The 26,868-nt window shown below is 43.7% G+C and overlaps 1 protein-coding gene across 1 annotated transcript in view; it reads left to right on the top strand.

Annotated features, from left to right (window-relative positions):
* Positions 1–9,473: 9,473 nt before the first annotated feature.
* The window catches only part of LOC117610156 (protein groucho), a 34,186-nt gene continuing 16,791 nt past the window's right edge, over positions 9,474–26,868 (top strand). Inside the window, exons 1-3 of the mRNA XM_034337211.2 lie at positions 9,474–9,925; positions 24,673–24,770; positions 25,883–25,946. Of these exons, the coding sequence (XP_034193102.1) occupies positions 9,860–9,925; positions 24,673–24,770; positions 25,883–25,946 (228 nt within the window). The 5' untranslated portion in view covers positions 9,474–9,859. The remainder of the gene's footprint in view (positions 9,926–24,672; positions 24,771–25,882; positions 25,947–26,868) is intronic.

Genomic DNA, 26,868 nt, shown 5'->3' with positions numbered 1-26,868 from the left:
TGGTATTTAAAAAAGTAATTAGACACGATTCAATACGTCCCACTGTAATCATGGATTATCTAAGGCTATAGTTTGTTTCACGTAAGCTTTGTTAAATAATGTGTTATAAACTTTTACCCAAACAATGTGTCTGTAATTTATGTAGATAATTAATTTCGATTGAGTAGCTTCATTGAATAACTCGCAAGCGGAACTTTTATACGGATGCAAGGTACTGTATTTTATGTACAATATTGGTGGACTGTATTAAAAAAATGATTTTCTTTTTAATCTTGCTAATTTTTAGCAAGGTTTTCATCAATTTTAACATGGAAGGGAATCAAATTAGCCTAATACGATGGATAAGGGAAGACGATTCCAAATTACGTTCTTATTAAAATTAAGGAATATCGAAAATGAATATTATTTGATAGGTCGCATATGATGTTAATAAAGTAACTGAAGTAATTTTACGTGATCATGTCTTTGATTTTAGAGAACCAAATAAATTATATTCTTGATGAAATAAATACACTTCGATTATAATAGAATTGAATAGAATTGGTTCATTGATCAAAGAAATCGAAGCTTTTGATGGTTACACACGTTAATTATAAATTAATTGTAAAATTACATCGCCCATAATAAAGAATTTCAAAAATATTTTTAATTCGATCCCAGCGCCATCTATACAAAAACGCCGCAAACTACTCAGCGATATACCGACCGATTTTTTGAAACAGGGGAACACTAGCGCATCTATCGGAGAACAGCGGAAACTACCTGTCAACTAGTTTCCGCTGTTCCCCGATAGATGCGCTAGTGTTCCCCTGTTTCAAAAAATTGGTCGGTAAGTCGCTGAGTAGTTTGCGGCGTTTTCGTATAGATGGCGCTGGGATCGAATTTTAAAAAATTTTAATTTATGGCGGTCTTTTTATAATGTAAGCTTGTCAAACGATTGTTTTAATAATTTCTTGTGCTGATTTCGAGTGATTTCTAAAAAAATGGAATCAAAGGGTGTAAAAATAGTGTTTTTTTAATTGTAAGTACGAGGTGTGGTAGAAAAGTGTCTGGTAAAACAGACACAACTATAAATTTCTTTCTAATAAGAACGTAGGCTTTGAACGTCCCCAAACTTACATATTATTTTCAACTCCATCAAAAGATTACACCCGTTTATCGTTCGAACAACAGCGTTTGTTAGATTGTTTACCGATGTTGATTGTTTGCCCCTGATATCGAGAGGTGTAGACGTTCGATGTTAAGACGCGATAAATCGGTTATCGGTCTATCAGGGTGAACGCCGATAAGAAAGTTGACGCTTCCTCGATGCGTTACGAAATCGAATCGAGCATCTGTGAACCGCTCGATCGACTGGCGGGTCTTTTTCAAAATCTAGCACGATGCAGAAACACGAGTACCAGATTGCATTCGGGGTATCTAAAGTTACAGTTAATTCTAGTTTCTAAATGATTTAACGACTCGGGGGTAGGTGTTTCGCTTTGACTTTTGTATTTAGCAGAGAAAAAGGAGAAGCGGAGAAGAAAAGGGTGAGAAGGAGAAAAACTAAAAACGGATTTCCCTTGCCCTGTCAGTTGCCACTCGCTAATAGGCGCTCGTTAATATTGCGAGTGCCACTCTTGAATATCGAGGAGAGATTTCTACTACCTTCCCACCCTTTTTTTCACCATTTCACCATTCCTCTCGTTCTCTTTTCCCTGCTCTGTCTCGCGCAGCCGTCTGGTCTAGGGCGTTTTCTCTTTCCCGCTCGAGCGTAACGCGAACGTTCGTCGGATTAAGGCATAATGAAATTACGAGGGTCACGTCATTTTATAAAACGATCGTTAAGCGTCGAGAGTGTTCGCTCGGCGTGGCTCTTGTCGAAATGACACCGCATTGAAAACGATCGATCGAAATCTCTGACGAAAGAGCCTCGGGGACGGTGCAAGAGAAGAAAGAGGAAGAGAAAGAGTAGGAGGGGTTGAATTTCCGTAGGGGTTGAAAAAAGAAAAAAAAAATAGCGAGGAAAAGAGAAGGATAAGTGGAATTTTATGTACAACAGCAACGGCATGCTAATAAATCGGTTGGCACGTTATAAAATCGATTATTAATTTAATCCGAACGAAATATATTGGAATTCCCTAAAATATCGGCCGAACGAGATCTGCATTGACATACAGGTTGTTACCTGAACGCTTCGTCATAAGCGCAGACGGAATTTTATGAACACGCGCGCGTCTGTTAACATTCCATGCGCCAAAATTCATTATAATTTATTGATACGTCAAATATATCCGTCGCTCGTTCGCTGCTCTTCAAAATAACGAGCGCGATCTACGCGCCTGCGTGACCGTTTGTATCGCCCGCTTGTTTCAGTTTTCCTTTCGTTTTATTTTTTCAATCAAACGCGTTCGCGCCTCGTACGCTCGATTTTTCCTGATTCCCTGAATGAACGCGTCAGGGCGAAACGGGGACCGCCTGCACGTCGCCGCATTCGTAAATACACACGTAACGATATAATTGGCCGCGTCGCGTCGGCGTATTCGTTATATTCGCCAGTCCGAATTGCTGTAAACTTTTGTTAAATATTATATTTCCACGATGTAACGTTTACAGAACGGCGGAGAAAACCGTAGGATAAAAATAAGCAAATAATGCAAGAAATTCTCGAGATTCCTTCGCTCTCAGACTTTTAATCGGATTCCCTCTATTTTTCAAGACTTATCCCTACCCCTTTCGCCCTGTACCTTTGGCATCGAAGAACTTGACATTCCAGAGGGAAACGACAACCGTGTAACGTGCGTTCGCGATGCAATAAAGACGTTGATAACGCGAATGTTAGCTTCTAACGATAAATCTGTACGAGACAACGGGTCCGGGACTGTACCCGATTCGTATGGCAACGAACGTCCAATTGGACGAAACTTTTTCACAGAGGGATAACACCTTGGTTTCACTTGTCAACGAAACGGTTCGACTAGCTGGAACGATATCGTGGAACGGAGCTACGGTTGCTCGTTGTCGCGGCGACGAACAAGAGGATTTTTCGGAGTCTGGGAGCGAAAGGCGTTGGTATTAATTGGCTGGACTAGTCCGTGTGGAGTGGGCCGACGAGGGACACCGAGACATCGAGGTAACTATCACCACTACCATTCCACCAGCGAACGCTATTCTCCGGGTTTGAACGTTTTTCGTGGTTCGTGCCACGGAAATGTTCGTTCATTCGGTGATCGTCCCTTGCTCCTCTTTCTTCCACCGACCATCGGTCGGGGTCGTACCCTCTTCCTTCTTCGAGCCCCAAACCCTCGTGACTCGACTGGGAAACTCGAGGAGACCAGCGGGAGTATAGGCCCGCTCGGTTGTAGCCGTGTCTATACAAATGTATACCGACACGTAGAAAGGCATAATAAAGGTCGGCGAGCAGTCCGCGCGGATTAAACGCGCGGCTGTCAGGGTTAGTTCTATATGAAAGCCAGTTGGTCGGTGTTGGCTCGCTCTTCTGGCAGGATTGGCCTTTTTCGTTCTCGATTACGCCTCTTTATTCGCCCACTGGGCGTCGCCTGGGATTTTTCTCCCTTCAGGTTGGCTAGAACGGTAAACTTGAAGCTGTTATAGGCTGGCACGATCTTTTTCCACGTCGAAACGTTCGACGAGTCCGCGCGGACGAACCGAGGCCGAGGTTAAGACGCCTTGGCAATCAAGTAGAACCTCGGGCAAGCAGGGGCGGTTATGGGTGGTTATCGGAAAGGGGGTGCACCAGCTTCGGGTGTTCGAGAAAGAGAGGATGGCAACGAAGGCGGCCATATTTAGAGAAGGAAATCAGTGAAGAGCATTTCGCGCCGTGTACCGTAGTGTTCCGAACGTCTGTCCTCCTCTTCAACGCGATACCACCCATCCTTCCTTCCTTCTTTTCGTCTTCGACTATCGGTATCCCTCGTCCCCCCCCCCCCCCCCCCTTTTTTACGTGTCTACATACCGCCGTGTCTGCGCCCGTTGAATTTTGACGGATGAAAAGTAACTGAGGTCGTCGGAAGCGGCCGAGGTTTCTTCTCGCCAATGGGAAATGATGGTTTTGCGGCGGCGAACCGCGTCTCCGCGATCATCGGCACGCTAAAAGACGAATCGAAAACGTTCATCCCTGCCGCGAGATGCTGCTCTCTCTTTCTCTTCCCTCTTGCCAAGCTCCTTTTAGCACGCGCGTTACCCGTGCTACTTTACGCACTCCAAAAGAACTCGTCCTATCTCTCCTCCAGACGATCGCTTTACTTTTTATCGGGGGGGAAGAACAGGAACAGTTCGCGGCTGTTTGTTATTAACCGGAGAATATACACTGTGCAGGGTGACGGGAGTGCACCGCGAAACTTCACCCTGCCACCCCTCGTAAACAAGACGTCCTATCGCGAAACTATTGTCGCGTATATTTGATTCGACGCAGACGCGAGACAGAAATCGTGCTTCATGATTTTCCATAGGTTCTACACGATCCTTTTCCGCGAGGGTGCAGGTATACCTGCATAAACTTTGGCGTCGCGTGTTCGCAAACCTTCGGAGGAATCACCCCCTTCGCTAGCCGCACAGTCCCCACGGGCACGTCTACACGTATACAAAGTTAACGTACTGTATATTCGTAATATCCAATGACGTGGAAAAAATCCACCACGACGTTTCGGCAAATTAAACGTAACACCATCAAGATCGTATTCGCCGAGACCCACTCGATGGACCAATTTATTACGAATTTAAAAAGCTATCCATTACGATTACATTCATCGTCGAATGAAGAAATTAGTTCTACGGCTATTGTTTCTCAAGTTCTCGTTAGCTGGAGAACAAAGCGCGTGGCCGCTTCTAAGCGCGTAAACGTTCGTGCACGCGTCAATGGTACGCGTATAATCGTGTAGCACGAATCCCGGTGATCATTGGAGCCAGGTACCGGAGCTTTTCAAGCGGTTTTTTGCAGTCGTGGTTTCGTGTCGTCGACGTGCGCGAACCGTTGCTCGAAGCTCGAGAGCTTTTTCTGCATCGCGCCTTCACGGTATGTAATGTCATTTCTCCTCGCCTCGGTGCTGTGACGAAAACACTCCTCTCGATTTCTCTCGTCGTTCCTCCACCTCCACTTTTTTAATATCCTACCCGTACGATACCGTCTGCCCTTTTTTTTTTCCATCCCTCTTATTCCTTTTTTATTTTCCACTTACTGCCATGTCAGAGCGTCCTGTTAAGAGTTTGCCTCGCGGAAGAACGCGGTTCTTTCGATTCCTACGTGTACCAACCTACCACCACGTTTATCCTCGTCATCTGATAAAGGGAAACGATTAAAGCGCGCTAAAACGGCGATAATACATATATTGAAAAGTACCAGTTCGTTTCTTTCGATCTTTGATGTTCTTCCTTCCTTATCCTCCGTTTCGTTTCGTTCAATAACGAAAAGAAAGGTGAATGGAGAATAAAAAAATATTTTCTAACAATCGAAGGAGTAGGTGTTCTTTCTATTTTCATTAAAAGGCGTATACGCGTTATCGACGCGCGCCATAATCATTTTTTGTCTCGTTATTATCGAAACTCGTTGGTCTTGTTGCGCCAGGTCCGGCCGCTTTGTTCCGTAGGAACACGACTTCAGATAGAATTCTAATGACTTTTCCATTTATCAAATCTCACCGAGTCCAAAGATCCGTGCCGCGAAATTTTTCCGTTTAACGGTAGCGACCGAGTTCCCGTCTGACCCGTGCGGTTGCGCTCGGTGATAAAACTTTCCGCTTGATCTATTGCCGGTTCGGCAATTAATTCTCGCGCGGCCAGCCAGCTGATATCGGTACGTTCGTGTGTCTGTTATCAGGAAGCGTGGAAATAGTGACGGTCACTGGCTACCACCGGATCCCGATGTTATAGGTGTTTTCGCGGAAAATCATTTTTTGATCGTTTTACCAAACACGCGGCATACTCCAAACTATACGCGTATTTCAAACTGACCGATCTTCGTTAAAGGTTTTATTCCAGCTACGTGCATGGCTTTTGCAATGCTTAACTCTTCCGTTTTCGATCATTTGTATATACGTACGGAAAATCTAACTTGTTAAAGCAGAACCAACGACGAGAGTAATTAATATGTACAATTAATAATCGTATCAATGTGTTACTGATTATGCGGTTAGTAATTATACACCAAATAATAACTGCCCAGATTTCATCGAGTGGAAGTTCTCTTGAGCTGAATATCAGAAAAGAAAATGTACGTAATTTGTACAAAAAATACAAACAATTCGAAGGAAGTATTAAACATTTATTTTTAACAACACTGGCATGCATTTTCAATGCAAGCTTTTTAAATTCTCATCAATTTTCATAAATGGTATCTGTGAGAGATTGTTGAATTATTCGAAGTGGCATCAGGAATTTATAAAAACATACAGTACTTTAACACATTAAATTCTTTATAAATTAAAACATGAACATTGCATATAAAATTTATATTTATTTAGTTGCTATGTGAGCTTTGTTACGGTAAATCTAAAGCTTAATTCTTTGCACGTTACACATCTCTCTTCGCAAAGTACAGTTCTTTCGTTTCCAAAGCTCCTAAGTTTTACTACAAACATTACTCAATGTGGTAATAAATTTATTACACGAAAGCTTCAATTTTTTATAAACAATCGTACAAGGTATCTTTGTCAACTGTAGACACAGACATTTCATTTCTTGCTTGGTTTATCAATTAGTACGACGATTCATATTTGCTGCAAATCCAACCAAAACTTGATAGTCACTAATAATTTACACAATAATTTAAACAATATCGTACAAAGGCGAGAAAAGGCCCATATTTCTTTTGTTAATCGACTGATTTACATGGACAGGATGGCGCAACACGTAAATGGTAATCGTATAATCTTTAGATTGCGCTAAAATTATTCCGTAGACCGTGCAATCGATTCAATTGCTCCCCGATCAGTTTCGCCTCGACAAACCGACCGGACAATAGAGCGGTGTAAATAAATACCGCGCTCCTGGGAATTCAGTTGGCATTAATAAACCATGCGTTAACAAACATTCGCGTTAAACAAACTATAAACATCGATGATCCCAAATATTCGTCATCATCGTTGATAAACGCGAATTGGCTACGACTGTTTAAATAGGAACACGCGTGAACAAGCACAACCGATTTTCCTGTGACGTTCACCGCGAAAAGGCAAGCTCGATTCCGTTCGATAGACATCACCCGATGTATCGTGCAGTTTTTAACAGAATAGTCGTGGAAAAAAAAAGAGTATTCGTTAAAGTGTTTGGTAAATACGATAAAATGGGAAGTGTTTGAGAAGCGTCAACCATTCGTGAAACCCGACATCGTAAGACGCGGTGTTAATCGCGTTTTGTTTGCGATAGAAGGCTGATGTCGTGGCTCGGGTTATCCGGACGCTTGAAACAAAAATAAAGCGTGGAACAAGAGAATAAAAAAGATGAAAATCTTATTTTTCCGCGGGTTAATACGGTTAAATACGTCGTCGTCGATATGTCAGAAGATACGGAGCAAGGAATTTCGCATCGAGCGTTCCGGTTCGACGACAGACGATGACGTGTTCCTTTTCAGCTTTCGCGGCTCGAATTATGCGACACAGATTTCTGTATCTTGTATTACAGCAAATGGTTTCGCGCTTTGCATATCCCTATAAAACGTACGCTCGCCGCTCGTAAATATTACCCGCGGAACGGTAATTAATTCTACGCCAGTAATTATATGTGTTTGCTTAATCGGCGGAAGCGTGATTTTCTATTGCGAAAATTGAACACCTCCTTCCTGTTTTATTTTCTGTATATTTTCCTCTCGATCCACGGACAATTATAACCTCTGATCAATAAAAATAACTTACATTCAAGAGAGAAAAAAAAATGTGAATGAAATATCTGCGTGAATAATATTTTGTAATGAACCTGTAATAAACTTATTCATGGTGTTAATTTCCTCCAATTACATTCATTGAATACTATCCAATGTTGTTTTTTCATTGGCAAATGAAAAATGATTTCTCTGTACTCTTTGCGTAATGATTAGCTTAAATTAGGGTGACTAAAGCAGGTGTGTTTGTACTTACGCGTTGCTCAGGTGTGATGTCATTAAGGAATTTGTAATTTCTTCTTCCATTTGCTCCGTGCTGTTTAGCTCGCATGTCATCGCTCGTTAAAATCGTTCGCCATTTGCTCTTACAAGCCGAAGAAGGCACCTCCTTCCAGTTTTGTCCTTTTTTTTTTTTCTCGTTAAGTAACACCAAGATTAAGCGTCACTGGGCCGAGTAGAGGAAGGGTAAAGTGATAATAATTGTTTGCTGGGAGTCGAGGTGGAAAGATCGTCGATGCTTGCCACCCCATTCGAAGGGGATGTCGAAGTCTGTATCCGGCGAGAGCACACGGTGTGTGTGTGTGTGTGTGTGTGTACATGTCGATTGTAGAAGCTCTTAAGTACGAGTCAGCGGGACGAAAAGAGGCTGGGAAAGGGGAAAGGGAAGGACGAGAAAAACAGGGTGCACGACAAGCACCCCAGGGTCGAGGATGAAACGGATGGGCGAGTGACAAGGTTGCCAGATAGCGGGGACAGAAAACGAGAGAAACTAAACAAGCGTGACAAGGATGACGGATGACCAGAGAGAGGAGGCGAAATTCCAATCTGAAAGATTCGTGGCTACGAACGGGTCGAGTGTAAACTAACCAAAAAGGGCAGGGCCGCGTATAGAAGGTTTCGGTGATTGTACCGGAAGGGTCTGAAAGGAACTAGGGATTAAGAAGGGGAGAAAAAGTTGGGCGTCACGGGAAAAAATAAATTCCCTCCTTTTCCTTTCGCTGTCCCCCGTCGTATAGGAAGGCGTAAAAGTTACAACGATAATTTCGCAATTTTCTCGACTGTCGTGATTTAACATCGTACAGGTGCCCCGAATTCGCACGATCGAGAGAAAGGATAATTAGTCGAAAATTATTTCTGCTCTTCATCCTATAACGCGGTACGAGTAATAAAAGCATCGAAGGAATCGCAACGCCGTTCGTTATGAAGCAATCAAATTTGCATGTAATAAAGGGGGAAGGTTAACACAGGTTTTCCGACGTGCGTTAGCGATGTTCATCGCGTCTCGAGTAATAATTTAATACGCGGCTACGTAATGTAGGTACAAACTCACCGCAAGATTTACCACACAAATCTCGTTTTTGCGTAAGTAAAAAATGCAAAGCGGATCGCGACGAACGGATTCCCGTCTTGTTGAAATGTACGAGCATATCCGAGAGCGGACGGAAAAGAGACGAACGAGGTAAGAGCCCGATTGTCGGAGGTGCGAAGGCGAGAAAGAGCGCGAGCCTACTGGCGCGAACGGTTGAGCGAGCGAGAAAGGAGACTCGAGTAAGGTGGGGGGGACCACGTGGTGTCGGGACGCGTGGTGGGGGAATAGTAGCGGTAGAAGGAGGGGGAAGCGTTTCCCCTCGGCGCTGTGGTTGATTAGTTGATACTCGTTCGTCGCCGAGGGTGGATCGTTTCGAGCTCGGTCTTCTCGTTCGACGTCGTGCACTCGTATTCGTTAACGTGATTCAACGTCGTCGCGCATTCTTATTCTATCCGTGATTATCGTTTTTCTCCACGGTGTATAATTGTGAAACGGAGCAAAAAGTGAGTGGCCAAGGTGGACCGCGAAGATAGTGACAGTGTGCAAGTGTGCATACCTTGTGTTCTCACCGTTCTTTTTTCATCGCTGACCAGTGTGAATAATAGTGCATACAGGCTATGACCTGGGATACCGTCGGATATACCTGGGGATAACGGAGACGTATCCATTACTCCTGACAGGACTTGGTGGTGATCGAAGGGTGCTACGTAACCTCTTCGAGGGCCTCCGACGATAAGATGTACCCCAATGCCGGTATAAACGCGGCGGCAGCTGTGGCTGTGGCAGCTGCGGCACGGCACCCGGTAAATACTTTTCTTTCTTTTTCTCCCTGTTCATCGTATTTTTTATTTCTCATTGCGTACAAGCCTGACAGGAATGACTGGCGTGACTCCCGGTGATAAAAATAAAACGAGGAATTTTAAATATTGAGACATCTCCTAGAGAGTTTACGTTTTTTCTCATTCATGCTTGATCGCGTCAAGAAATTACGCATCGAATCGAGGAATATTTTACACTTGTAAAAATTTCAATTTATTTCACTGTTACTAGTTAACGAGCATTGGTGCGAATCGAGATTAAAACACATTCGGATTGCCGCAAGATACTATTAACGATCTGTGTAAACCGGTGTTTCGTCGACGGCGGCTTTGTACATACGCGAACTGATCGTTCGGAGCACAATGCGAATCGATGAAACGAAATCGAACCTTCGCCGTCGGGAGGTAGCAATTTAAATATCCCGAGGAATAAAGTTGCGAAAATTGCACCTGGTACTAAAACCCGGCGTCGTTGTACGATCGTTTTCCTACTTTCTCTCGGTTCTTTTTCTTCGCCCCTCTCGCAATTGATCGTCTCGTTTCGCCCGGTACATCGAACGGGCATCGCGTATCTTCGCATTCAAAAAATCCTTTCTATTGTAAAGCGCACTTTCGATAAGTATCGTTCGTTGCAGTGCCGGTCGAGCCTCCTCTATCCATGCTAATTCGAGGATATCGATATATCGACCGGCAAGACCGCCGACTATAGACACTCCCGTCAGATAGATTCGTAGCCCCATGCTCTGTTTTTTTTTTTTTCTCCATTGGCGTCACTCAAACGGAATAAAAAGACAGGCTTGAAAAGTACTGTCAGGGTTTTTTTTATCTCGAACCGGGTTCGAACGGGAGCGACGGCAACTCGCCCGTTGCCAGACGGACTCTTTCGGATCGTTAGCCGAATGAATCCGGTTCCGTATTTATTTTCTCTCGATAGTTTACCCACGTTCGACGCGAACCCTTTCCACCCGCGCTCCGCTTCGCATTCTATCCCGTCCACCCTTTGCCTCTACAAAGGTGGATTTATATTCAAACACGGAACGGTTTCGTTCAGACAAAGATCGTTGCAGGTAGAAAAGGTATATAATACATTTGAACGCTGAGTGTCTGAATTCATTTCTCAGCAGCAACGACAAAATGTTTCAGACAAAGTTTGCACACTCGTCTTTGCGTTAAATGCCTGTACGACTTTGTGTTAAAAAACCCGTTGAATGAAATTGAAGCTAATCTTTTTTTTTTCCTTCCTGCTGTTTTTACTCGTGCCGCTTTGAACGTTGTGCACGCGTGCACACGGGCGTGCTCGTTACGCGGCGGCATGTGGGCGCGGGCAGAGACGAGCAGCAGACGGACGGTGGCGCGGAAACGGTTGGAAAACGAACGAACGAAAGGGGAAAAGAGATCGTGGACGTGGGTCGTAGTCGTCGACGGAATAATATTTGGCTGGCGTGCAAATTTTCATTCGAGCGTAAACAGGCCGCGCGAGACGAGGCGGAAAAGCTCGTCGGGAAGGACGAAAATAAATGCGTGTATCGTGACCGGTAGCGGCCAATATCCGCAATTACATTATGTCCGTACGTGCCACCGTGGCGACGTATCGACGATTGCGGACCGAGTGAAATGGCAAAAATGGGGATGGGGGGGAAAAGTAAATCCCGGGATAAGGAGGAACGTTTTCCGTTGCATGGAATTATTTGAAACGGTTGGAACGTTTCCAATACGGTATCGAAAGTGGAACAGATTTGTCCGTTTTAAAAGGCCGACTTAGGTGATCCATTTTTATCGTTGCGTCCTACTGTCCGATAGTTTCTTCTTTGATCATTTCTCCGTTAAAAGAATGATCAATGACACCGGTTATAAAAGCGCATTCTTTTCCTCGATGCTATAGAATGTTCGCACGTAATCGCGTCACTTTAATCCGACCCTAAACGAATTCTCTTTTAAATCGCACCATTGGTAAGTCGATGGAAGTTGGCTCACGTCGTTTTTATCGTCGTAATACGTGCCGTTTACAGGTTTCCGTAATCGATACGGGAGCGGTATAAAAATTTACCTGGCCAACGAGACACGGTCGACGTTCAGCCGTGTCCCATTGTCCGTTGCCGTTAGTTTGACCGACCGTATCTTAACTTTCCACGCTTTAATCCGGTAATCCTATTAGCGTTCGTAGCATCGTAAAATTCGTGTTCCCCTGCTCCCTCTCCCTGCGCAGGTGAGGGTACAATTTACCGAAGGGACGCTTGATTGTTGACAAGTGCCTGGCAGTATAAACACAGGTGCAAAGGTATTTGAAAAGAAGAGAAGAAGTTTTACCTGAGTTTCGATCGGTTCCGACGTCGCTCGTGTTTGCCCGTTATTGCCGTTTTCTCTTGTTTGTCCGGCTCGTTAACAAAGTTCCTTCTATATTTATCGAATTATTATATCGCGATGCGGAGGCGGAAACGCGAGAACAATCGGTTAGTCGGTATAATTGTTGTCTGGCGTGGAAACGAAGAAAAGTGGAGGAGGGAGAAGTAGGATGCGAAAGAAGGGCTGGAGAAGGGTGCGGAGCAAGGGCGTGGCGGGTATATTCCAGCAGGATCAGGGTGAAATTGAAATCGAGACGAGCGGAACGACGATGGGATGAGAGAGGGTGAGACTCGGCGAGAGGGTGAACGAAGGGGTTCGAAGTACGATTGCACGAAATTCGCGGTCTGCACGTTTGCGAGCTTCCGCAGAGACCGCAATATGCATTGGTAATTACACGGGATGAATTACACCGCGGAATGAGCGAAGCGTGTTACGTGTAATTGGCGCGCATTATAAATCTCGCGACGTGCAAATAGCTCTGTATCGCTACGATCTGTGTCCGAACGTAACCATTCTTTTTCGAACGGTCGCTCTGCTACTGCTTTGCTTTCGTTTTAATGAAACTCATTTCGAGGTAATTTATACGTTTCGTTCGTTACGCGAAACGATACTAGTGCCCTGAAAAAAGATGGTAAATGTGCAGGAAATACGAATAGGTGATGTATTAACTAAGCTTGAAATATCGTTCGTTTGTTACATTTTGATTCAATGTTTCGACTAGTGAAATTTTGCTAACAGAGCACGAGTGGTATTGTATTTCTCAAGATTTTACAATAAATTATGTTAATATTACAACGATACTTCGAAATTGAAATTTGAAATTTATCGCGAATGTCGTGTTTTATAGAACGTCGAACAAATACGTCCCTCGAGGTGTTAAAAGCCTTTTGGCGATTATTAATTTACGCGAAATGCAAACAACTGGCTTGAATTTCGCGTTAGCACAAGGTGCAAGCTGATCGCGACGGTGAAAGCAGAGAAGAAGAGGCCTTTTCTTGTCGAACATTGTCCCGGCTCTGTCTCTCCCTCTTTCTTTCTCTTACTAAAATTCAAAGAGTTACACCTTTCTTCTGGTTCGCATCGTGACTCATTTTAGCGCTCCGGTGCTTGACCAAGTTGACACAGGCGGTGTTATTGGCACTCTGGAGGGCCGCCAGGGTTGTTTACGTACAAGCTGTACAAATATTATTTCCGGATAAACTGGCTCGCCGATCATTACGAAACTCCAGGCGGAAAGTTTTAACAGCGAGCCCTCCGCCTCCGCCTCCGCCTCCTCTTCCGTTCCCTCCTTCAGACCATACTTTAAACTTCTACATTCTAGACAAATCGATTGTTAGGATCGACCTGCTGTTTCCAAGACGACTGCTTCAAACCGCAGCTCGAGGATTTCGAGCTGTAGAACGTTTGCGGTCGGCAACCGGCTTCGCTTCGACAAAAATTTGTCAAATCTTTTAAAATGTTAGAAGATAAGCTCAGATGTACGTTTATAATTATGAACGCGACGTACGTCTCCAAATATTTATCACCAGATTGATTCTTATAATTCAAGTATTACATTTTCCTGATTTGCGATGAGTAACCGTGTAAAGTTCAGTTCAAAGACGAGATCGAACGTCGCGTCATTCGCAAATTATTTACACGCCCCGAAGAAAGTGCTGTTTTACGAGACGACTTTCATTCTAAAATTACGGTAAGCTGTCGAAACAATTTTTGGGGTTCAATTTTTCCTTTATCATCGTCACGATAAGTCACGTCTTACGTGACTTACGTCAAAAATAACGTCGGTTGAAATATTGCAAAAATCTGTGCCGTTCTCGCCGATATTGTTCCGAATAAATCATGTTTCCGTGGAATGTCTTTATCGGAGTACGTACGTAATGTGTCGCGTACGCGTGAAAACATCGAGATCGTAGACCGCTTCGATACACGGGGCTTTTGTGTCTGAAAATTTCGCGAAAAATGACGCAAGAGTTTTTGATTGTAAAGCCGACCAGCGAAATATGTATCTCGCGTCGTTTAAGGTGCATTTCGACGGAATTCCAGAACGTCGAACAGTGACTTTGAATGCTCACCGATAAGTCGACCGAGCAATTGCATGCTTATCACGCGATATCACGGCACAAATTCGTTTCTCTGCAAATAACGCTATGTACAGACGTGTTTGTACGTGTGTACTCGCCTACTATTCGTCTGTTTGTCATTGACGTATCCGCGAATATCTGAAGTGGTTCTTGTAAGTCGCCACGAAATTGGTTCACACTCGTCACTGCAGAATCGAGTACGATAAAGAAGTTGTCGTGTTTTGATACAGTTTTCACTTGGCAATCTTTACACGGGTCCGTTCAGTATTTTTCAAGATTAACGATCTTTGAAAATGGAATTTCGTTTAACATTTTGGGACTCGATCTATTTCGGTCGCTCAACGAATACCAAATTCACCTTCTATCATGAATTTTCAAACAACCCATTTGATCGTTTCACAATCGCTCGAAAACCGCGTCACGGCCGAAGGGAATATTCGTTCGAATGTGTCGTTCATTTTTACCGCTTAATTAAATTCGTTAATGGGTTTAATTAAATTCATTCGCATTCGACGCAACGCGACGCAGCGAACTTGACGCGGTTGAAAAATTCATCGTTAACCAGCGGTTGCGGTGGGCATTATGCGTGGACAGGTCCAACGAACAATCGTTCGGTGAACAAATACCTTGGTTGCAAAATATACGAACGATTCTGGACGCCGAGAAGGCCTCGTTATAGAACCGACACGTTTACCCGCTGTTTTTCCAAATAGATCGAGCCTCGTTTTAATTCATCGTTACACAAGTTGCCGATCGATCGAACGATCGATCAGCGTGTATTTTTCTTCGCCACTAACGAGCACCTTTTACGATCGACACTGGTGTCCGCTAATTCTGCTTCCTAGCAGACATCGTTAGAGGCTGGTTCATCGCAATCGTCGCGTTTACGAATACGAAGGGAAATCGGTAAGAAACGTAACGGAATTGTGGCGAATTACGTCGTGACGGGCGATCTTGAATCAGTCATTAATTTATTACGGTGTACGTTCGCTGTGCTTGGGAGCGAGTCTTTGTATAGACGCGATTAAGACGGCGATTAAACCGATTCCCCTTTGTGCGACCCCTTGACCCGTGGCTCATCCAACGAATCATTCGAGCAAAGTTTTCATCAGCGAGAAAAATGATGCAACGTTGACACCGTCAGCGTGGAATAATTTTGTAATTCTTTTGTAATTCTTGAATTCTTCATTCAAAGTATATGGAAGGTTTCTACGCTTTCGACGGTTCGTGAAATGTTTTGGCACTTTTGAACAGGTTCGTCGGTGATGCCAGAAAACGGGGAAGTAACTGTATTGTTAGGGTAATAATACCGGCTAATTTGTAAGGGGCAAACGAGACGTTGAAATCAAGAGTCCCATTGTCATCGGAGTCCTTCGTGGAACATGTTGAACAAAGCCCCCTTGCGACGAGTCCTTAAGATCGCCTCATTGTTCCTAGACCCGTGGGTCCTCTTCCACGCTCCAAAGAGCAGCCGTTTTAGTTAGAAATTACCGATATTATGCGCTCGACACTTCTCTTTGCGCGAACCGACCGAAAAAGCCTGGCATTGTTTGCCATCCACTTTGTCGAATGTTTGTCGACGACAGACCGGACCAGCCAATAAATGATCCCCTCGGTGAAATAGGTTCTCACGTTCCTCGCGACTAGACCGTTCGTTTGTTGTTGCCGATAATTTACAATGATTTATCTGTTTAGCCGAGAACACGTCTTTCGCGAAGATTATTTGGTAAACTCTCGAGCTAATTCGATCGCGTTTATCAAATCTGTCGGTATTTCAACAGGGAATATAGAACTTCGGATAACAAATCGTTTATAAGAAACACGATGAACGATCGAATTAATTATACGTTGAAAGTTTTGACATTGCGAATGTGATACATTCGTTTCGAAGAAAATTTCTTGGAAATCTTTAACGTTGGAATGAAAACATTTCTCGGTGATTCTGTTTTCACGCTTTGAACTGTTACAGCTCCATTTTTCAATCTCTTCTTTTTTCTCCTCGCGTTACAATCTGCGGCTAACTGTGCGTAATCCTTTCACAATTATCGTTACTCCTACTCTCATTTATCATTTGCGCACCCCACGCACGACCATCTGCCAGAACGAATGTTTATTTTAAACTATGCTGTCGCGGTTGTAGCCAGGAAAACAATCAATCGGTCTGTTAAGTTGCGATTCAAACTTAGATCCCGCATTCCTTTCACAACTTTGTTCTCGTCTGCCATTTGGCCCGCTTGCCAGCTCATAAAGAAAGACGAATTCGAGCCGTTGTAATCGTTAAATCGCAAACTTTAGTGCGTTAAAATGTTAATATTATGAAGGATAGAAATTGTAATATATTTTGTGAAGCTGGCAATTGTCGCAGTAAATGTGAAACAAAGCATGTCCAATCCTTTGTACGTTGGAACAACGAGGACACCTCAGTTTTGTATCGTTCGTTGCACACCTTCGAGTTATTATAGAACCGAGGCTGGTCGCGTTCGCGGTACAATTAGGCAGGAGAAAGTGTAAATGTTAACCAGGTCTTGGGTTAGGTGAGAACAACGGGGTTGCACGTTGAATAGCCGGTTCCCCTCGACGAATTTCCTCGAGCGGGCCGGTGTGGATTATTGCAAGGGGACGGAATCGACTACGAAATTGAAGGGCTCCGGGCAATTTGGGACGGACCGCCCTAAAACTGCCGTCAATTTCCGCGTTAATGGCCGAATTCGGGAAATGGTACTTGGACCCTCGTCACCGTTAAAATGCCTACGTGCGAGTTTCGTGGCCGGGCCGGAAAGTAGCCAGCCGAATCGGTTTTGTGAGATGCCTCTCTCTGCCTGTCTCGACGCGTATCGATTACTTATTTTTTCTACGCTCCGAGTCCTGATTACAAATTACAATCGTGCCTGGCATTTAACGGGCCGCGAGAACCGAGGGCATCTCAACGGGCCTCCGCCGACGTGTTTCAACTTACAAAGTGGACTGTTGATCGCGAGCAAACTGGTTTAACCCACTCACTGTCCATTACGCTCGTGCAATATAAAAGATGATTAGAATTCACGACGAAAATCTAGTAAGAAGTTTTCAATCTATCCTTGTTTTATGCGTCTGCATGGAAGAGAACGACGATATTTTTCACACAACATCGAACCCTTTCTTCCTTAATGCAATCTCGTACTTGGGCGCGCGTTGATTCGCGGTTTTAACCTCTCGCCGGTTAAACGAGCGCAATCGAAGCCAATGAGAGAACACTCGAGCCTCTGTGCAATCGGAGCGAGCGGAGGGAAACGTTTTCATCGGTTCGTGAAAAAAAAAAATTCGATCGTGCCTCGATGATACACGGAGACGACAGGCTCGCGTCGTTCGTACACGTGTTCCCACCCACACACCCGCACGCACACAAGGGGATGAGCACGGAAACGCACTCACGCACGCACGCGCTATACCCTGTGTACATTGTTCGCAATAATGAGGAGTTTGCACAGACCGGGATCCCGACGTTCTTCAAACAAGGAGAGCAAGGACAAACAGCCGTATATGGACGGATGGACAAACACACTCAGCCACGAATCACACACCGCACCACCAGCCTGCTCGACATGCGTATTGCGTGCTTGTGTACAGCCGCCTAAGCCTGTGAACCGCGGCACAGCGTACACGCACCCACTCGCTCGCAGTACGCTCTCACCGACGAAGCCTCTTCACCGCTCCCACCACGGAAACTATCGACCATCACCCTCGCTCAACAAGCACCATAAGCGATATGGTGGCTAATATTTGCCGGGCTAAGCACACAAATACAATACAGTACTGTTTACCTACCGCCAGTGGCGCTCAGCCGTTTTGATCAGCCACGCTGATAACGCTAGGACCTAACGTTTGTAATTGCACCTCTCTCTTTCTCCGTCCCCTGCGATTGCACCTAATGTTTTGCGATAAATACAGCTTACTTTTCAAATGGAAAGAGTTTTTTCGGTATTTTTGGGATATCGAACGATATCCTAACAGTCTTGCTGTTTTGAAAGCACAAAGAACGAATCCTATTGCACCACTCGTGGGTGTTTGTTTCTTTTCTGTGAAAGATTATGTTGGAAAGATGATTGAAATTCAGTCTGCTAGGTTGATCGAAGTTTGGTTACATCGATGTTTGATAGTAGAGTTTCGTTGTGGGTGTACGGTAACGACGAGATTGGTATAGTTTGGTAAAATGTAATTCAATTTCCAGCTTGTTTAAGTTGCCCGATGTCGCGTAATGTAGTTTATGTTCTTCAAATATTTGAACTTATTTTTCCTGTTAATTGATTAAAATTTCGGCAAACTGTTGCCTTTGTGTGTAGGAGTTGAGGGAAAAATTATATTGAAACGTTGCGGTTGTGTGATTTATATTAAATTGTATTTGTTCTACACTCTGTTTCAAGCACAGCGTTTAGTGTTTATTTTTCTGAATAATTAATTAGTTTTTTGTAAACGGTTTGTTATATTGGAAACGTGAAACGAAAAATTTTATTCCCTCTTATCGACACGGCCATCCAAAGGACGTACTCGAGATAAGCGATAGGCGATCAAGATCGATTTATGGTATTTGTAAAACAACTTTTATCGCAATATCAATCTTTCGATAAAACGTTTCCCGATTTTCGTAGCCGCAACAATGATATTTTCAATGATTCAATAAATTTAATATGTGTTCACCAACGATGATCATCGTTCATCGATAACGTTAATGTTACATTTAATTTCGAGTTAAGATTTTCTTAGAAATCTTTTTGCCGTTTGTCATGGAGCAAGTTATTAAAACGTCTCTAAACCATTCGTCAGTCGTGAAAAAAAGAAAGGTTTGCAACCATGTCCACGAATTCCTCGAACGCTTTTACCAGAGGGTTGTTTTTATCGAGCCAAAGAGTCGGTGGATGATTCGTTTCGGAGAAACATTTTCGCGAACACGGTTCGTCTGAACTTTTTGCCACGACCGCAGCTCAGGCCTCGCTATCGAAACGAGCTTCTCTCATTCACCGCTTCCTTTTGAACTGTGAAATTCTCCCAGGAGCCACGGCCCGCCAGCATCCTGGCGTGACGGGTTAGGTCAGCTGGTCGGTGGTTTGCGAACTATCTCAATTTGCCTAAGCCGCAACCACGGCGACCACGAAAACCGCAACTTCCCTCATCCGTGGCCACCTTTGCCCCTCTTTCTCTGCAATTTCACTGTCCCTCTCTCTCTCTCTTTCTCTCTCGGTTACGCTCGTTGGAAACGTTCTCTTTCCATCACCGACCTTTTACCATCGTCTCACAGAACATTCCCCCTCACGGTCCTCTCGGCTCACCATCTCGAGAATTTAGCAACTACCAATCCTCCAGCGGCGTGACCTCTGACCGCAGGCCCTCGCGCCAAGAGGACGACACCGCCGTGTACTTTGTCCCGTGTGCTCGAGCGATTTTAATGATACTACGAGCGAGACAGCGAACGGATACCAGAAATTCCACAGGGGATTACGATTAACCGCGAAATCGTCCGTCGACGAAAGAGCGAGATCACTCGATGACTCTGTTCTTAGCGTCGCGAACTCGAACAGATTGGATTCTTTGCCGATTCCCCAAGGCGATCGTAGAACATTGCGGTTTCTCGGTGAATGGCAACCTCCGAACGTCTAATTTTCGAGCACAACGCGATCATTGGCATGTCGCAATGCGTACGAGTAATTGCTTACTAAATTGAACACAGAGAAAACGGGGTCAGATAGAATCCTGTTACTTGCTTGTTCTAACAGAGGGACTCATTTTTAAAAGAGTTTCTTTTTTTTTTTTTCTTCTTTTTCATTTTGCCTGCGTCGAATTGGAGATTATAAAATGAACATTGTTTGCATTGCTGATGGAAAAATAGTGACGCAAGAGAATTTTGAACGATGATAGCATACGGAACTCTCTGCATCGATCTTGCTCAGACATACTTTAACGTATTTACCGATAGCAACTTGAAACGCGCGTTAGGGCACAGCTGCCTGTTTTAAGTAAACTGTTTACGTTGAAGTGAGCGAGGACTTCCTCTGTGTACTAACGGATTTTATCTAGTAAATATATCAGTGCAACACTGTTTAGATACTGTTATCTGCGCATCGATACGTGCATTCGTGTCGAATTATTTATCGATGGTATTAACGACGTATTTTCGGGACGGAAGAAACTTCGAGGCAAGTATGGGAGAGAGGTTGCGAACGATAACGAAGTAAATCGAGCACCGAAACTCGGTATTTACCGTCTAATTGTCCTTATTTGCTATGGAGTTAAGATTGACGGTAATAAAACGAGCTGCAGGTTTCTTCCATGCATACGTTTGGTTTCAACTAGTTCCCTCATTCGTGTGATAAAGCGATTTCTCGTGAGCCGATAGAAAATTATTCGAAATAATGCAAGAGAAAAAAAATGTTCTGTGCTATTGCATCAGTATGTCTCAGAGATAGTGAGGTCCTTAAAAACAAATAACGTATGATATCATTATTATTCGCATCAAACAATGTTTATCGCATTTTATCTAGCGCGATAAGTGTCATTAGTCGAGTGTATCAAGGAAAAGATATAAAGGAAGCGTAAAGTGTTTTTAAATTTATTTATAGCGAAATAGGAGGATATTAATGACGTTAGTTGCAAAAGCCTTGCATATGCAATTAAAATAAGTGATGAATAATGTATCAAAATAAATATGAATTTACTGTTCCATAAATGTGCTTCATTACAGTAATTTTAAATAAAAAAAAAAAGATTACTACGAAGGCAATGAAGTATCTAGGAATTTTACTGGGGGAAAAATAGATGCGATCGATATCGATTGATTAACGACCTTAATTATCATCGACACCTACTTGTTTAGCGGTAGCGAATATTTAATCTAAAGATCTTTAATTGTGCCTTTAAATACCAATCGTTACACGCAGATTAACGAAATATCTTGACGAATCGACAATACGGATTTTATTGAATTCTCGAATCATTGACACGACCAAAAATATTTACTTTTAATAACAATTCTTCTTTTATCTTCTTGTAATCTTGAATTAATCTATTTTATCCAATTAAGATCATTCACAAAAATTGCGCTTAATCGTCGCCGTTACTTCACGTTATCTTATTTTCGGTTACAACAACTTTCTGTATAGTTAAATTTATTGCTACATTTTTCCTGAAGAATTTGACTTTCGACAAGGGATTTCCGGCCGAATCGCGAAAGTCTACGAGCGTTGGGAATTATACGTTATTTCCACTGCACCGAGCGTGCAGTGAATGCACCGTGTATGTGTGTACTGGCCGGTTTGCATTGCGGTGCACAGCGTAACGAAGTGCATTTTAGCGCATTAGCCGAAACGCTCTAAAAGCCGCAAAGCACCGCTCGCGTTAAGAACCGTTTACACTTGTGCAACAAGCTGCGTAGGGCGTGCGTGGTGTATGCAGAAACGTGCCGCAATCGAGACAATTAAAGAGAAAATTTTATTCGAATGTCTTATCGAAAGGTCTTGAGACTCCGCCGTACGTTATCGGAAATCTTAATTTCTCGCAATATTTCATCGATGGTAGACGATCAAATCTCTTTGCGGAGGATAAAGAGGCAGACGGTAAAGCCTGTAGAGGGAACCCGCAAGAGTCTTGCACAAAGAGACTCGATGGATACCGCGATCGATTTGGTTCGTCGACAGCTGAACCGAAGGAGGGAACCTAGACTCTCGGTTCATTCGATTACAACGGCTCGATTGTGATCGAGGTCAGGAGGTACCCGATGCACTCGCTTCTAACTTAACCCGAGATAACTCGGGGCATGCCTTCTTCCTTCTTCTGTTTTTCGACGATGCTCCTCGCCGTTTCGCGGCTCTTTCAGAATACCTATACTCTTCTCGGTGAAGTTGTGTACCGTGATGCAGCCGCTGATCAATCAGCAACCTTTCTGTTTTCTTTTCATCGAACGTGCAATCAATGGAGTTTCGAAAATTATCCGAACTACCCGATCGTTCGATTCCGGGTTAGACCGATGAATCGCGTGCGGTTACGTAGAATAATTGATACGATTAGAGCGTCCGTTTTACCTTAGCTTTACCCAAGGGGAACGGTACACCTACTTTCAGTAATCTAATTCACGTTCGTTATGGACATGAAAGGAGAACATGTCGAATGTTAAGATTGTATGATAATTATTAAGGTATAATTAGTTGATTAAATTAAATTCATAGCATCTATTATTCCTATAGAAATGTTAGATATTCGAATCTTAGTATACCATCTCTGTCAAACGCTTTTGTTAGAATCGTCTTTTGAACGTGGATCGATTTTCACAAGTTCAAGAGAAATACTCGACTGGTTAACGTGACTCCGGTTGTAGGAAAGGTATCCGACACGATCTACAGGTCGGTCGAAGGACGACGCTTGCGTAGGTAGGACTGGGCGAATGTAGTTAGCAGAACAACCCTCTCTCTTCATGAGCACCCACGTGCACGTGTACGCAACACGTATACGCGTGTGCGCGGCCTGCAAGTTCATAGTTTCGGTTGTAGCGTGTAATCCTCGCGGACACCGCAAACATGTAATTAACACTTGCTCTCTCTCTACGAGCCGTTGCAGTCAGTCGAGATCGTGTTGACTATACCTGGCCTCGACTGTGCGCCCGTGTAATCGTGTTTGCATGCCGAGCGATGTAACGAATAAGACCGATACACAGGGTGTCCCATTGGTAACTGAATCTACTTGATTTTGTTTTCTGCTACAAATAATCCGTTTTCTTTATTGCGACGCTTGATAAAAAAGGAAATTAAAAATTTCGTTTCAAAAGAATTTCGATTCAGTTATACAATTCAAGATAAACGACGAATTCAAGAAGTTACAAGCAACGCGAGTCATCGGTCTTTCGTAAGAGTTGAATTTCCCCAAAGCCATTTGAATAATTCTGAATCGCGGTCGTTGGGAAGCGTGGAAATCCAGCTGCCAGCAATCTTGTTATCGCGTTTCGCGTTATGTTCCATCCTGTGCTCATCCGCGCGTGCACGATTGCCGATGGCGTTTACATGTCTTTTTACCGTCTGCTCGAACACCATGTGCTGTCTTCTGTTAGCTACGCCCGTCCGATTCTCTCTTCCCTCGATCCGCGAATCGGCTAACGCATTACTTCCTGGCAACCATTTCCCTTCGTTCACGGTGAACAGGTGCGCGAAATTAATTATTAACCATTGATGCCTATTCATCCTCGCCTTTCTTTTCTCTTTGTTTCCTCGAGAATTTCTTGTCAATGGACACGATCGACGACGACTCTGACGAGCCGAGGATTTAAATGAATGTTAATGAAACGCGACGGATCAGACGCGCGATGTCTGGTTTGGAAAATTTAATTACGCTTCCCAGCGAACGTTTCGCATCGTGGTCGGGAAAAATGTCGCGTCGTGGTTCGATGTTTTAACACCTCGATGAAAACGACAAAGCGGTCATTGTAGTCTGGGAAATGTAAACGTTTGCAACGAATTAACGCTTGCTGCATAGTAAACCAAAAATATTAACATATGCTTTTCTAATTCAATGTACACACGACTGATGGAGCACCGAGATATTTAAACAGTTGGAATTGAATAAAACATAATAATTTGATAATGCACGTGGACAGTTGCAGAACTGTTAGGTAAAAGTTTTAGAAAGGATATGAAATTATTCAAATGGAAAGAGTATTGTTACAGTGTTACTATTCGCTCTACACCGTGTATTAATTTTTTACGACTTCCAGTGACCTTTCCTTTGCTGATGTAACCCTGATAGTTATATCTTATCGTATTAAACGTAAGAATATTTTCATGCTTCTGATGTAAGTCCCGTATCGTGTTTATATAGCTTCCGTGACAGTATTATGAAATTGATTAAGTTTGATCCCTTCTTAGCTGATTTTTTAATTTCAAAGAAAGATACACTAAACACATGGTCATGGATTATAATATAAAGTTATGAAGGCTAGCTGAAAACATAGCCTCGTCGTTGATTGAAAACATAACAAGATAAAATAAAGATAGGTGGTCTTTCGTTAGCGGTATTCGTGTAACACGGGTAACGATTAATATAGAGGAAAGTTTAGATTGCAAACTTTGTTCGCGTTTTACGTTTGCGTTGTAATACGATACCCCGCACTAAGTAATTATATATTCTAACCATTATAACCGCTATTTTCACGAAGTACATACACCGAAGCTTATTGTGTATTTTTTAAGTTTACTCCGTTTACATTGCGATAAATTCCTTCGTTCAATTTGAAATCCTTGCATAATCGATACAATTCTTCTACAGCTAATGTATTTTCATCTGAATTCTTTGCAGGGTCCACCACAACCCGGGCAACAAATTAAATTCACAGTCGGTGAATCCTGCGACAGGATCAAAGAAGAATTCAATTTCCTCCAGAATCAATGTCACGCGTAAGTATAAAAGACATCGTCTCGAAAATTCGAAATGATAACACGGTTGGTGTACGAGACTAAAATTCAGCGAACAAGTGGGTCGTAAAAACGGTCGTTTCGAAAAAGTTTGACTCGAATGTAAAGTTTCTCTTTTCACGAGCTAGCTCTAGTTTTCCTTTTTCGTCGGGAGTCGAAGAACGAGTATAAAAAAGAAAAGGAAACGGTTGCTCGAAGCTGATTCGAAAAAAGGTTATCCGCTCCGAATAAGTTTATTAAATCGAGTAATGAAAAAGGCAGAGTCGTGATGCGATTGAACGCCGGCACCTGCTCGTCACTCGACTTCTCTCGGTTCTCCTTTTGTCTCGAGGTTGTACACGGGTATATACCTGTACCTCGTACAAGCAGCAAACACATCGCGCGCATCGAAAGAGCCTGAGAATTCGTGCAGCTGTTTCCCTTGGCTTGCACGCGATATACACAAAAGCCATAAGTGATTTACGACCGCGTGGCTATTGGCAGACACGTAATGACACCCGTGCCACCGTGTAACCACCGCGAATACGGAATTAAGGAAGCCCCCGATGGATAACGTTGCATTTTTCAACGTTCCGTGGATCGAAACTTTCATTGTTCCTACGTGAAACTTTTCAACCGGAAGTTTCCAGCTCCTCTTTTCACGACTCTAGTTCTTCTGTGCTTTCTACTTTTCCCTTTTTTCTTCTCTCTCTCTCTCTCTCGAGGTAGATAGTACACGACGGATATAACGTTCGCGAGCGATATTTCAAAGGATGATTGGAAGTTTCGCGGGAAACATGCGAGCAATAAAGCGGTAACATTGATCAGCTGGATCGCGGAGACTCGCGTTGTGGAACGCCGTATAAATGGGTATCGCGTGTACGCGATTACGTATGCATAATCAGCGACAATTAATATGAACATTATGCTAACGCCGTGAACGCAAAGGTCGCCGTATAAATGTTTCTCGAATTTAACGCACCGTAACCGGACTGAATTGCACGTACAACACATTTCACCGTACTCGACACGCGAAAGATAAGCGAAACGTACGACCGTGTTGAGGCCGTTTAATAAATGTCATTTTTTTTTTATTTCTCTTTCTCTGTTCACAGCCTGAAGCTCGAGTGCGAGAAACTGGCCACGGAGAAGATTGAGATTCAGCGACATTACGTGATGGTAAGGAATTACCATTCCCGTAACACTAATTCCGGCTAAGTCCCTGCTTCCTCTCTGCCTCTTACTCTCCTCCTCTGCTAAAGTAACTCTCCATTTCGCTTACCCCCTTTCTCGTACCCTCTTCCCTTCTCTGCTGCTCCCTCGTTTTCCCGTATCCAGGATAATCATGCTCGCTCGACCGCTAAACCACCTCGGCTTCTTAGCATTAATTGCATCCTCACCGCAGCGACTTTACATTGGCCTGTTACCGAGCGCGTATTCCCCTTCAGCGATACATATAGAAACGCGCTTGTGTCTGTATATTTATCTTGCGCACCTACTGTGCATAGCTAATGATTCTAAGAGCCAGTGGTGCTCATCGATTCGACCGAGAACCGCATAACCGTCTTCGGACACCTAACGACAAAGTAATATTACCGCTTGTACGCGAAGCGGGGGTGGCGCGTGAGCAATGCTGAAGGGGATAATGTAGTTGCCCCGGTTTGCATGTAGCCGAATGCTTTGGAACGATCGACCGCCGTAAACCAGTCTAATTATACCGATCCGCGCGCGTGTCCCGCGAGGAAATCCGAGCCGCGTTGCCCGCCGCACGCAAGATGGGATTTATTACCGAGTGTTTTCATGCTAAATGACCCCCACCTACCCTCGCGTTTAACCCTTGCAAAATTGAACCGCTCGCGGACGAGGGGATGGGTGTGGGGTGCGAGGCGTGGCGGGAGTTTATCGCGAGCTTTGGTGACATAATTAATTGACGCTGATATCGTGGCTGTCGTTTATTCAGACTGCTACGAGCGTACGTGGAAAGGGTTAGCTGATTTTCGAGACGGGAAGTGGCGTAAGAAATTCTGGGAGATTTCTATCGTTTGTGATAGGATAATTTTATACTCGTCTCTAACTGGTATCGGTTCGATACTAATTTATC

The sequence above is a fragment of the Osmia lignaria genome, chromosome 10 (genome assembly GCF_051020975.1).
Source record: "Osmia lignaria lignaria isolate PbOS001 chromosome 10, iyOsmLign1, whole genome shotgun sequence".
Lineage (NCBI taxonomy): Eukaryota > Metazoa > Arthropoda > Insecta > Hymenoptera > Megachilidae > Osmia > Osmia lignaria.
This window is presented reverse-complemented; position numbering and strand designations above follow the sequence as displayed.